At 37.5% G+C, this 12982-nt stretch overlaps 1 protein-coding gene across 4 annotated transcripts; it reads left to right on the plus strand.

Moving 5' to 3' along the window:
- Positions 1–2918: 2918 nt before the first annotated feature.
- On the plus strand, positions 2919–4994 carry LOC127125478 (uncharacterized). Of its 4 annotated transcripts, none has more exons than XM_051054264.1 (4): positions 2919–3209; positions 3986–4098; positions 4175–4309; positions 4743–4994. In XM_051054264.1, exons 2-4 carry the CDS (start codon positions 4018–4020, stop codon positions 4890–4892), a joined length of 366 nt encoding a protein of 121 aa, XP_050910221.1. In that variant the 5' UTR covers positions 2919–3209; positions 3986–4017; the 3' UTR covers positions 4893–4994. The 4 variants fall into 4 exon arrangements, with proteins under 4 accessions (XP_050910221.1, XP_050910219.1, XP_050910218.1 ...); XM_051054262.1 differs by having other exon boundaries at positions 2923–3686; XM_051054261.1 differs by having other exon boundaries at positions 2923–4098.
- Positions 4995–12982: the final 7988 nt, after the last annotated feature.

Raw genomic sequence — 12982 nt, forward strand, 5'->3', positions numbered from 1 at the left:
GGTGGAGGTCATGTTGGGATCAATAATGTCACACAAGTAAGTTGTGGTTAGACATTACTCTTTCCAATATAGACCTTAGAACCCAAGGACTTTAGTTTACCAAGCCCATCTTGGCCTATTCTTAGGATGTAGTGCGAAAGTCGTTCAAGTGTAAGATTTGATACGATTGTTACGCGATACTACACTCATAAGAGTCTCTCTTGAGAATATTTTTGGAATACGAGTAGTCGTTTATCCGATAATATCCGAAAGATGGGATGATGACTATGGGAACCTCTTGTAGAACATGTTTGGCAGGTTTAAACCCTAGTACACTCCCTTTGGGTGGTTCTTAACCGAGACCCCATGCTCGTGACTTGCAACAAACCCTTGATTCATGGTTGATCCGTTCATATATCCTTAATATCAATGGAACTTGGGTGTTGATAAGGTGTAAACCATAATCCACCAAAATGGATGATTGATATTAAGGATGATATGATCCATCCCATGACCTTTGTTTGGTGTGCTTTGCTTGATCCTTGAGTGTGATTGTTGCATTCATGCATTCATGCACTCATTTGCATCCATATCATCAAAATAATAAGAAATTTTTCAAGGAACTTAATGGGTTTATTTGCAAAATTTTCAGACATGGAAAGACAAAGAAGGAATACAAAGAAGTACAGTTTCAGACAACCAGATTTGAAAGAGTTAAGGAATTTGACATCTTATGTACTAGATCCCTTGGGTTTCAAGGCTCGTTTTGGGAAGCTTCTTCCTCTTCTGACTACTCAGGTTGATGAAGGGTTGATGAGTGTATTGGTGCAGTTTTATGATCCCCTGTACCGTTGCTTCACGTTTCCAGATTTCCAGCTTTTGCCTACGCTTGAGGAGTATGCCTACCTTGTGGGTATACCTATTCTAGGTCAGTTGTCGTTCAGTGGCTTGGAGGGTATTCCTACTTCTCAAGAGATAGCAGACATGTTGCACATAGATGAATCTCTGGTTGGTGCTCATATGACTACCAAAGGTGGAATTCAAGGTTTCCCTTCTGAGTTCCTCATTACTCAAGCTACTGTGTATGGGAAGGCCATGAGTGAGGATGCCTTTGAGGCCATATTTGTACTTCTCATCTATGGATTGGTATTGTTCCCCAACATCGACAAGTTTGTGGATGTGAATGCTATTAGGATTTTCTCTACTCTTAATCTCGTTCCGACTCTGTTGGGTGATACCTATTTCTCTTTGCATATAAGGAATGCAAAGGGTGGTGGTGCCATTGTGTGATGTTTGCCTCTGTTGTATAAGTGGTTTATTTCTCACTTACCGCAGACGGTCGCCTTCAAGGAGAACAAGGGATGTCTACAGTGGTCCACGAGACTCATGTCTCTCACTAATGATGATATCTCTTGGCACAACCGTGCGTATGATGGTGTGCAGATTATCGACTCTTGTGGTGAATTCTCCAATGTACCTCTTCTTGGTACATGTGGTGGGATTAACTACAACCCTGTTTTGGCACGTCGTCAGCTTGGGTTCCCCCTAAAGGATAAACCCAATAACATTTTCTTAGAGGGTGTGTTCCTTCAGGAGGGTAAAGATCCCCAAGGCTTAAAGGGTAGAATGGTCCGCGCTTGGCGCAAGATTCATAGGAAAGGAAGGAAAGAGTTGGGTCCTAAGAATTGTGTTGCTTTGGAGTCGTACATTGCTTGGGTTTGGAAGAGAGCGTCTGAGTATCTCATGCCTTACGAGTATCCAAGACCTACACCTTTGGTTATGGCTGGGCCTTCAACCCTCCCTAATCAAGGAGTAGAGGAGTTGAGAGACGAAGACCGATCACGTGCTTGGATCCGTGAAAGGGAGGAGTTGCTTCAGCAGATCAAGGAGAAAGACGCTTTGATAGAGTTCCTCGAACATCAGGTTATTGATGATCCAGATGATGCATGGACTTCTCTGCTTCCTCAGTCTTCCAAGTTTTGGAAGAGGAAGTACGACCGACTCACCAAGGAGAAGGAAGATATGGAGGCAGCCTACGAGAGGGAAGTGAAGAGGCTTCGTGCATCCTATCTTCCTGTGTCCCGAGCTTTGGATGATTGTTTCTAGGGATCCATATGATGATTATTTTCCTTTTTTTTCTTGTATATGGTTAAAAATGTTGTACTTCTTTTCCCGATATTATTTGATGAGATATTTCCATATGTGATAAAAGTCTAATATTTCCAAAAATTTGCAAATAAAACCCTAGAGTTCCTTTGAAATAAAAGAAAAATCATATGCACGAGCATTGCATGCATCATGTGCATAAGCAGGTTTTGTTCCCGACTTCTTGTCCTGTGGTCTAACTCTGTGTTCTTCATTTATTTTGAAGACAAGCTGACTCACCGATACTACACCAGAGCCAACATTTCAAGACTGATGGATCATTTGGAACAAGAGAACAGTGAGCTGAAAGAGAAGTTCAAATGATTTAATTGATCATATTGATCATAATTGCTTTTGATCAATTTAAATCAGACGGTTTGAAATGGTTCAGAAACTAGGTTAATCCTAATCTAAAAGTTAGAAATTAAACAAACTATTCTAAGGGATCATGCCTGATTGATCAAATTTGATTAAAAATCCTAAGGGAGCATGTTAAAACGCTAAGGGAACATGCAAGAATTGGACTATTTCTGACCTAGGGGCAAAATAATCATTTCACAATAGGTTTAATTATCAATTTTAATGAACTCAATTAAATTCTAAACAAATCTAATTTCTAAAAATGTTAAAAGATTAATCTACTCTAATTAACCTAATGTTTCTAAATTCTAATTAAATTCTAAAATATCTAATCAAATCTTAAAATTCTACCAAAAGACCAATTATCTTGAATTTTAATCTAAATCTAATTATCTATTTTCTAATCAAATTTAGGAATAGCATGAGAGAACTAACCAATTCTAAAATCCTAATTTCCTAATTAAATCAAAAAAATTAAGAACCTAATAAGCCTAATCAAATTCTAGTAATCCTAATTGGAATCTAATTAAAACTGATAAAGGTTGAACTTCAGCCTTCAACCTTCTTCTACAATCTTCTTCTACAATCTTTAGCCTGTAGGAGTCGTTCGTTCTTGAGACGCGTGTGTGATTGGTCGTAACAGAGAGGGTGATGAAGGTTGAAGCTCAACCGAATAGAGCTTCTGATGCTGAAGCTCTATCGATTATGGCAATTCTGAGCGTATGGTGAGGGTTGCGAGTGTTTCTGGCTTATGGGAAAATAAATTGTAGGGACCATGTGAATTGCATCCGATACGAATTTATAAGGCTTTTTTGTAACAGAAAGGGGCAGCTCGGGCAACACAATTATGGCGGTTAACACTGTTAAATCTTCCAAGGAAAAACAGTTAGAATTTGCTAGAAGAAAGTTGTTAATAGAGTTAGTTAGGAGGTGTTTTAAAATTAGTTAGAGACGAAGGAAAAACTGTTATGTTAGTTTGGATTTCTATTAACAGTTAGATGCCAATTCGGTTACAATTAGTTTTTTTTGTTAATGATATTACCTTCGGTTAGTACTGTTAAATGCAAGGCATATTAAGTTGATAGTAATAAGTTGGTAGCAGCGATAGAAAGTGAATTGTTAATCGTGCGGTGGGAAGTATTAGTTGTTTCCTTATTAACTTCTTCTAATGAACGGTTGGTGATTGGGTTATGGAAAACTCAGTAAGTTGTTAAGTTCAATGCATTTGGTTATGAATTAGTCGAAATGTCAGGTTACTTTTATTTATGTTAAGTTGCAATTCGATTTGAATGGATGTCAAATTTTTTGTGTTGAATGATGCTTGGAGTGTTAAGCTATTGGTATGTTACTGACTGAGTTATAATATGGTGTTGGGATTTTTAACTGATATTCCATGTTGATGTACATCTGTTGTTGCTTGCTATGCCTTGTAGAATTGGTGCAAGATGATGATATGATGCTAATTGCCTTGCCCTGACTTTCTGCATGATAATTGTTGCAGGGTGCTCGGTCAATTGTGGATCATTTATATCGATGCTTCCCTGCCTTTCTTACTCATTAATGCAGAATAGATGTTTGGCTTGTATGGTTTGGATGCGTTTGATGTTGATGCAGGTTGTGGATGTTGCAAGGCATTGCAAGTTTATTGCGTTGAGTTTTTGTTGACTGAACTTGTTTATGTATCATGCAGGTTATTTGGAAGTTGGTTGCGAGACGTTTTCACGTCGCCGTTTTGAGCCGTGTTGCTGCTATTCGTGTCTTGGCTATGCATTTCGACTTGCAGCCGGTGTGCGCTCATTTTGTTGTTGCAGTAGCTGCGATTGAGGTAACTGCTATATCAATTTCTGTCGTTGCCATTGGTTAATTAGGTTATACGGATTGGTTTCATTTTAGTGAAATGGATGCACAAACTGTTGGAATGTTAGGAAACCGGTTGTTTGCTATGAAATCAGATTGTCCCGTATAGTCGCATTTCCATGAAGAAAAGGCTATATCCATATATAATGTTAGTAGGTTGGCATTTATTGATTAATTCAAATTTTGTCATGGATGTGGTATTGAAGGATCACCTTAGGAACTGGAGCGAATTGTTAGGAGTGGGAATTGTTTAGTTTGGAAATGGCTATGTATGAATATGTAATTGTTACTTTTTGATATGCATGGATAGGTTCTAATTGTGCATTGTATGATATTTTGGAGCATGATGGGATTTAATCAAAGGTATACTAAATGACCTTTCACATGCCTTTCCTTTGAAGAAGCGTAAGTTATTGGCAAAACCAACAAAGGGCTTTGGCAGTTTCAACAAGACATGGCCTTCGGGAGAAGCATGGCGTGTGGAGGTGTGCATTTGGACATTGAAGTTAGAGGAAGATGGAGGACTTATTGAAGTTTCGTTTTTTCCTTGAGTCCAGCTGGTTGTGTTAATGGGTATTTGGTTTGGTTAATGGTAATGCAAATGGATTAATGTATAGATTTTGGATATGGATATGAAATGGATATTTGTTAAATGGGATTAGATTTTAATGGGCTTAAAGAATGGATTTGGTTTTGGGGTTAAATGGTTCACTAATAAAATCAGAAAATTTTACTTCGTACTCCTACGTTTAGTCTCATACTCCTACAATTTTTTAAAAATACTAATTTTACCCTTAATTGGTTTTAACCAATTTACCATTCAGTTGAAACTTCCAAAAGTTACACATTCCACACTCGCACCGGAACTCCTGGAAAAAGACTTCCGATATGTATTTTTTCCAAACCGGAAGACTTCACAAAAGACATCCGGAACACACCAAGTAGTGAACCAGAAGACTTCAAGAAAGAATTCTGGTTCTTTAATAAAAAAGACACGTTCTAGAACACTTATTGAAAGAGTTCCGGTAAACAAAGTGACACATACCGGAACTCTTCAAAGAAGTCTTCCGGTTTGTGTTTTATGTATTCCAGAACTCTTTTTTGAAGACTTCTGGTTTGCATTTTTTTTTTGTTTTTATTTAATTTTATTTTCAATTTTTTTTATTGTGCAGGAATGAAAAATCTTCCCCAAATATGTGTAGATACTTCTGATGCGTTTATAACGACTGAAAAATTTGGTAGACGAGAAGAGGTGATCAGATGGATTAAAGAGGTTGAAATCGATAATAAAGTAACTGTTATTATCAGTCGTTCAGATACTGAAACAGGTTAGAGAGGGAGAAGTAACAAATTAATATTTGGTTGTGATAAAGGTGAGAAACACAAGAGTACTGATAGTGAAACCCAAAGTGCGTCCAAGAAATGTGGATGCCCATTTAAAATCAGGTCGACTCCGGTAAAAGATGGGTCTGGTTGGAAGATTGATGTAAAATATGGGTTACATAATCATGATTTACCTGATAGATTAGAAGGCCATTTCTTTATTGGTAGGTTGACCACAGATGAGAAGCAACATATCGCTGATTTGACAAAGAGACATGTACCACCTAGACACATATTGCTTTCCTTGCAAGACCGAGATCCTGAGAATGTCACTCGGATTACGCAAGTATACAAGCATAAGAGTGTGATACAAAAAGAGAGAAGAGGTCCTAGAAGTGAGATACAACATTTGTTTAAGCTTATTGAGGATGCAGGCTATGTGTATTGGAGTAGAAAAAAGGATGACTCGGAAGTTGTGAGAGATATGTTTTAGGCCCATCCTAATTCAGTTAAGTTGTTGAATATTTTTCCGATTGTGTTAGTTATGGATAGCACCTACAAGACAAACAAATATAGACAACCTTTGTTTGAAATTGTTGGCATGACATCAACCGAGTTGACTTTTGCTGTTGCATTTGCGTATATGGAGTTTGAGCAGACAAAGAATTTTTGCTGGGTATTGGAGAAACTAAAAGAGTTGTTTGTGAAGAAAGACTTGTGTCCACAAGTGATTTTGACAGATAGAGATCTTGCTTTGATGAAAGCAATTGAAATTGTGTTTCCCAGATTGATTAATTTGCTATGCTGATTTCACATTAACAAAAACGTTGGTGCCAAATGTAAACAACATGTGGTGAATGACCTGCAAAAGACGATAGACACATTATGGATGAAAGTTGTTTGGGCTAGTGATGAGGTTCAGTATGGTCAACTGTTGCATCAACTTGAGCAAGCATGTGTTGATTATAGTGGATTTATTAATTATGTGAAAGACACATGGTTGACTCCACATAGACATATATTTGTTGGAGCATGGATTAGTCGAGTGCTACATTTGGGTAACACAACGACTAATCGGTACGTGTTATAATTTTTTATGTGTTATTTTTATATGTGATATTTTTTCTATGTATTTTTTATGTGTTATTTTCAATATTTTTACGGTTGAATCTGCTCATTGGAAGTTAAAGCAGATGTTAGGAAACAGTATAGGTGACATGGTCAAATGTTGTGAAGCTATGAATAACAACTTGAGGTTACAACTAGGAAACATTAGAGGTTCTTTTTCAAAAGAGTTTTTATGAAGTTGAGCACGCGCGCATAAGTCCCTTTTATGGTTATTTGCGTGGTTCTGTATCTCGAGCTGCTTTGAGACGTATTGCTGAAGAGTTATTGAGAGTTGATTATGTTGGAACTAACAGGAAAATATGTGGTTGTACTCTTAGAACATCTTATGGGTTACCTTGTGCTTGTGAGTTAGGAAGATACGCACTAGGTGGTATACCGATACCCATAGATGTTGTTCATGTTCATTGGAGGAAACTAACTATGGAAGTTAAGTTAGAGGTAGGTGTAGATGATGGATCAGAGGTGGATATGACTTGTGCAATGGATGAATTGTGGAAACGATTTAGGTCATTAGATGTTATTGGGAAAAGGGTATGTGAACTAGCATACCCAACAATGACTCCATTGTGTCCACCACCCGAGAAACTAAAAACCAAAGGAGGAGTGAAGAAGAAAGGGAAAAAACCAACAGAATATGATGTTTATAGGGACCCTTTGTATCATGAGTATGTTGATAAGGCATCTCAATCTTCACAAAGGCAATCTCAACCATCACAGACTTCGAAGAAGTTAAAATTATCAAAGAAGCAACCACAATTCACTCTTCAATTTCCTAATCAGATTAGGTCATACATTGAAGATGTAGTTAATGTTGAATCAGATGGTAATTGTGAATTTAGAGTCATTGCATCATTGCATGGATATGGTGAGGATACAGAGAGTTGGGGTTGGAAATAATAGACAAGGATAAGTCAACTTTGTATGACAAGTTATTTTCTAATCGGTTGTCAGAAGTGAGAGAATCTTTGATGATAGAATCCTTTGGTTCACAGCCACCTGAAAAATGGTTGACTCTACCAGATATGGGTTACTTGATAGTGAATCGCTATAATGTTGTACTTGTCTGTTTAGGCAATCCGTGCATGAATTTCTTTCCTATGACAAAGTTCACATTCACCAAATATCTCTATTTATTGCATTGGTTTTGTTAACCAAAATCATTGGGTTCAGGTACGTATTTTGTATGACAAATTATTTTATATGACTTAATATTTTAATTATTTCACTTAATATTTTATATGGCTTAATATTTTAATTATTTCACTTTATCCAGTTAACATGAAAGAGGGGTTTCCGTTGCCACCAGTCACATTAGATTGGAAGAAGTTTCGTTCTCATATAGAAAAGTCTTGGATGTTAGGATTTGCAGGACGTCTACAACATTGACAATTACTTACGCTTATATTAGCATGAATATGTACTCAAAACATGAATTTTATATTATTTTTATTATATTCAGTTCTAAAACTTAATACATAAATAAATGTGAACGAGAAATATGCAAAGCTTCAAAGAAATCAGCAAACTGTGGATCTTCCTCTTCGGCATTAACCTGTCTCAGATAACGATGAATCAATGTAGATACACGGGCCCAATCAGGATCAGATGGTCCGGCGTCATAAACAGGAACTAATACCTCTCTTGGATCGTCACGATAGGGAGGGACCAACCGTGGACGCAAAACACAATAATACCACTCAAGATAACCATCTTCTATATCAGATGGAATGCTGGCTAGAGTAGTTGGACAGATCAGAACGATAACGCTCTGATGGTAACCAATCCAATCAACATCAATATCAGTCGCCATCATACAATCAAAAGGTGGGGATGGAACATACTACTTGTACCCGAACTGACGTAAACATTTGTCAAGCAAGTATGGAACAATTGTGTCACCCCACTTCAAACACCCCCTGTAGAGACATAACTCATCAAACTGACGCCATGCTCTATGATCCTCAAATGGACAACATATGACGTCGGTAAGTGTCAGCTCGTCCAAAATAGGTCGTAAATCATCAACCTTCAGGACTCCTTGCCTATAGGACCATCTCATCGCTCGAGGAAGACCATAATTATTAACTGGTTTCCAATTCTCCCCTCTTTTTCTAACAGTTGGAAAGTACTCGTGAATCCAGCACTGTTACAAAATAAAAACATAATAAATAAAATAAATTAAGTTAACATACTTTATAAAATGAATCCAACACTTAATAAACAAAATTAAATTAAATACCTGTAGGAGAGTAGGATATCCACCGAGCTGTTTGCAACTGAACATGGACGCATCTCCAAGATATCTGTATAGGGTAACTAGTGCAGCTGCTCCCCAACTATATCTCGAACATCTATCTAAGTCCGTAAACAATAGGAGGTATCGTGCCTCGACAAGTGTAACAGTCTTATCGGCAAAAATGGTGGAACCCACCAACATCAACAAATATGCTTTGGTCGCATATGCCCAGCTGGAAGCAACTCTATGCTGTACGAATAAATCGTATAACCACTCCAACTTATAATACGAACCCGTGCAGTTACGAACATGTGATTGTGCCTCACCCTGTGACACTCCTAAGTAGTCAACATCAAGTTCAACAGCTACCTCTTCCATGACATCCTGAGGACTCCAGAAGACACCCCTGATGGGCAAGTGAAGCAGACATGAGACGTCATCCAAAGTAATGCTCATTTCACCAAACGGCATGTGAAATGAAGATGTCTCTAGATGCCATCTTTCCACAAATGCAGAGACAAGATTTGTGTCTATCTTGTTCAGACTAGTTCTCTAAAGTGAAGATAAACCGATCTAGATACCCAACTCTCCACCTGTTGTGGAAGAGCCAGTGGAACCCTAGATGTCAGTTTCAGTCCATGTCCAACAACCTTTAACTCTTTCTTTGGACCTCTTTCCTAAAAACAATTAAAACACATATTAGAAAACACAATATAAAATATTCAACTATTATTCATTTTCAAATATATCCTGTTTATTTACCTCACCAATCCATAAATGGCGAGCAACATGATGCTCGTACTTCACCAAAAGAGATGTATCATACGGCCCTCCTGGATATCTAGCCGGCTCTGCTGCAGATGAAGATGCGCCACGGCCTAAACCGCGGTCTGGAATCCTACCATCTGCACCTCGTCTTCGAACCACTACAAAAAAATATTATAACAAAATAATTAAAAATTAAAAAAATTAAAAATTAAAAAAATTAAAAATTAAAATAAAAAAAAAAAACGCACCGGAACACTTCAAAGAGTTCCGGTGTGGAAAAAAACAAGGTTGACCACCGGAACACTTCTTAAAAGTGTTCCGGTTTAGTTCATCCAAACCGGAAGTCTTTAAGAAAGAGTTCCGGTACACAGCCAACCAAATCGGAAGACTTTCTAAAAGACTTCTGGTTTAATGCCCCCAAAATGCACCGAACCGGAAGACTTTAGATAAGTGTTCCGGTATACAATATGTGAACCGGAAGATTTACTCTTAGTGTTTCGGTTTACAATGCCAAAAAATCCCAAAAATGTCTGTTCCGGAAGTCTTCAAGCACAAATGGGAAAAACTCCCATTTCTGAAAAATATACCCTATTTATATGAGGGTATTTTGGTCAATTTTTTTTGTAGGGGTGTGGGTACAATTGTAGGGGTACGAGGTAAAGTTTTCTAAAATCAAGTCAACAAGAAATTTTAATAATAAAAGAGATGTCAAAATTAATTTGTAAGTAAAAAATAAAATAATGTTGTCTAAAATTAATCGGTTAAAGAAAAATGATGAAATGGTTATGGATTTCATGATAAAGGATTCAAAGGTAGACGGTTGACTTTGGTCAACTGGTTGACCAAAAAGTCAATAGTTGACCAAAAGTCAACCCGGGTAAAAATGTGCATTTTCTCATGGACAACCGAATATGGACCAGAACATCCTAAACCAAACGACTCATGTTAATGCTATGAATCAAACCAGGTGAATGTCAATTAAACCAACGGTCATGCACAAGCTCCTTGACTAGCAAAACCATGAATCAGGGTTTCAATCCATATAATGCACAATACCATAGTCCTCAATCCAGAACCCCGATTTTATCAACCATAAACCCTGAATCCATGATACCTGTTAGCAGATGTTAATCATTAATGGATGAATGAATGTGAATGAGTATGAATGATGTTAGATGGATATCGAGTTATAGGCAGATGAAAAAGCAAAAATGAGGGAAAATTTTGGGGTACTACAGTTATTCGTCTATGTTTTTATGTATTTTATCGCCTTTTACTTCTATTTTATTTATTTTGCAGTTGTTAGTCGATTTCATTGGAGATTTGGAAGCCTTGCGGAAAAGGATTGAAAAAGGAGCTACAGAGGAGCAAAATAGTTGGATTTGACCATTCTGAACAGATGGCGTTCGCCACCTTCTAGATGGTGTTTCCCACCTCCAATGCCTGCCACGTCACTTAAGTTTTAAAGGAATGGCGTTCGCCATTATCATGCAGAATGCAGTTCTGCATAGTGGGCAATTTTTCCAGTAGTTTCTCAACCTTCACTCCCTCCACTAGGTCTACACGTTCCAAGCAGTTTCCAAGGGCCCGAACTCTATATATAGGGCCATTTTTAGAGTGTTTGGCGATCCATCGAATTTGCGTGGAAGCTCTGCCAAAATTTCTTCTTACCTGTAAAGTGACAATAACTCACATCGAGGGATTGTCACACCTTTTCAATTTCCGTATTGTTTGTACTTTGGATCAAGAACAAGCTTGCCACCAACTTCCAGTTCAATTTAATTCAAGTTTCATTTTACGTAATTTCAGAGGTTTTTCTTTACCGCTTTTAATATTTGTATGCCTGACCGCTTTTCATTACTTGTATGCCATGCTATTCTCAGTTTTAAATTCTTTAATCATGTTGCTTTCAATTAATACCATGCCTTGCTAAATTATCTTGAGTCCGGCGTATAAGGACCGTCGTTACTGACGGGACTCGATAGAAATAATAGGCGCGAATATATGATTTAATTATGTTCTGGATTTAGTTTCCAAATGTATGTTTTATTGTTTTGGCACGAGAGTGAAGAAAAAATCAAGGTTCAGTCCGATAACGCGAGAGTATGAGGAAGGAACCGGATAATGGAAACTAGGCATCGATCCTAAAAACAGTGGGAGAGCTTTAGGCATCATTTAGAGCGGGTGAGCGAGAGGAAAATCCTGTGGTTAGGATGTGTGGTCTTTATCGATAGCGCGAGAGTGTGAGATAGGACCTTTCAGTCGATATTTTCTACATAACATAATAGAGTCGTATTTAGTGCCCAAGTTCTATCTAAGCCCTTAGGAACACGAAATCCATATTTAAAGCTCATTTTATCATAACTTTTAAACCTTTAAAAATTAGTATTTTTATTCCCGTTCATATCCTTATAACTTTTAGCCTTAGCTTTGCACTGCAACGATAGATAACATTAGTTTGACTATTAGTCTCAGTGGGTTCGATAATCTTTTAAAACTACACGATAGACTGTGCACTTGCAGTTATCATTCGACAGACACGTCTGGACGCGATCAAGTTTTTGGCACCATTGTCGGGGACTATTTTAGTTAATATTGTGATTCCTTTGTTATGCAGTATAAACTAAGGCAATAAATTTTATTTTTCCTTTGTCGATTGTATGCCAAACATTCGCTCTCATAGCAAGGAGTTAGAGCAACCAATTAATGATATCGAGCATTATCTTAATTTAAAATGCCGAATCAACAAAATTTCGTATTAAATACAATCTTCCAGATCCTATTATCCCAATTTCAAACCGACACCAATTATGGCCGAAAGACCATAAAATCGTTTGTTGAAGTATTATGTTGTTCCATCGCAAGCAGAACCACATAACAACATTGATACCCCTGCCATCAATCGATACGATTTCGAGTTGAAACCTTCACTGTTATCAGCCGTTCAACAAACCAATTTTCAAGTAGTCCTACAGACAATCCTAACTTACATTTGTTAGTGTTTATGCAGTACGCAGACACACTGAAAGCAAATGATGTCAGTCAAGAAGCGATTAGACTATGTCTTTTCCCCTTTCCTTAAGAGATAGGGCTTGGCTCTAGTCTCTACCTTCAAACTTTATAACCACATGGGACGAGTTGAAGAAAGTCTTCTTAGCCCGATATTTTCCACCGATCAAAATAACT

This window comes from Lathyrus oleraceus, chromosome 3 (assembly GCF_024323335.1).
Source record: "Lathyrus oleraceus cultivar Zhongwan6 chromosome 3, CAAS_Psat_ZW6_1.0, whole genome shotgun sequence".
Lineage (NCBI taxonomy): Eukaryota > Viridiplantae > Streptophyta > Magnoliopsida > Fabales > Fabaceae > Lathyrus > Lathyrus oleraceus.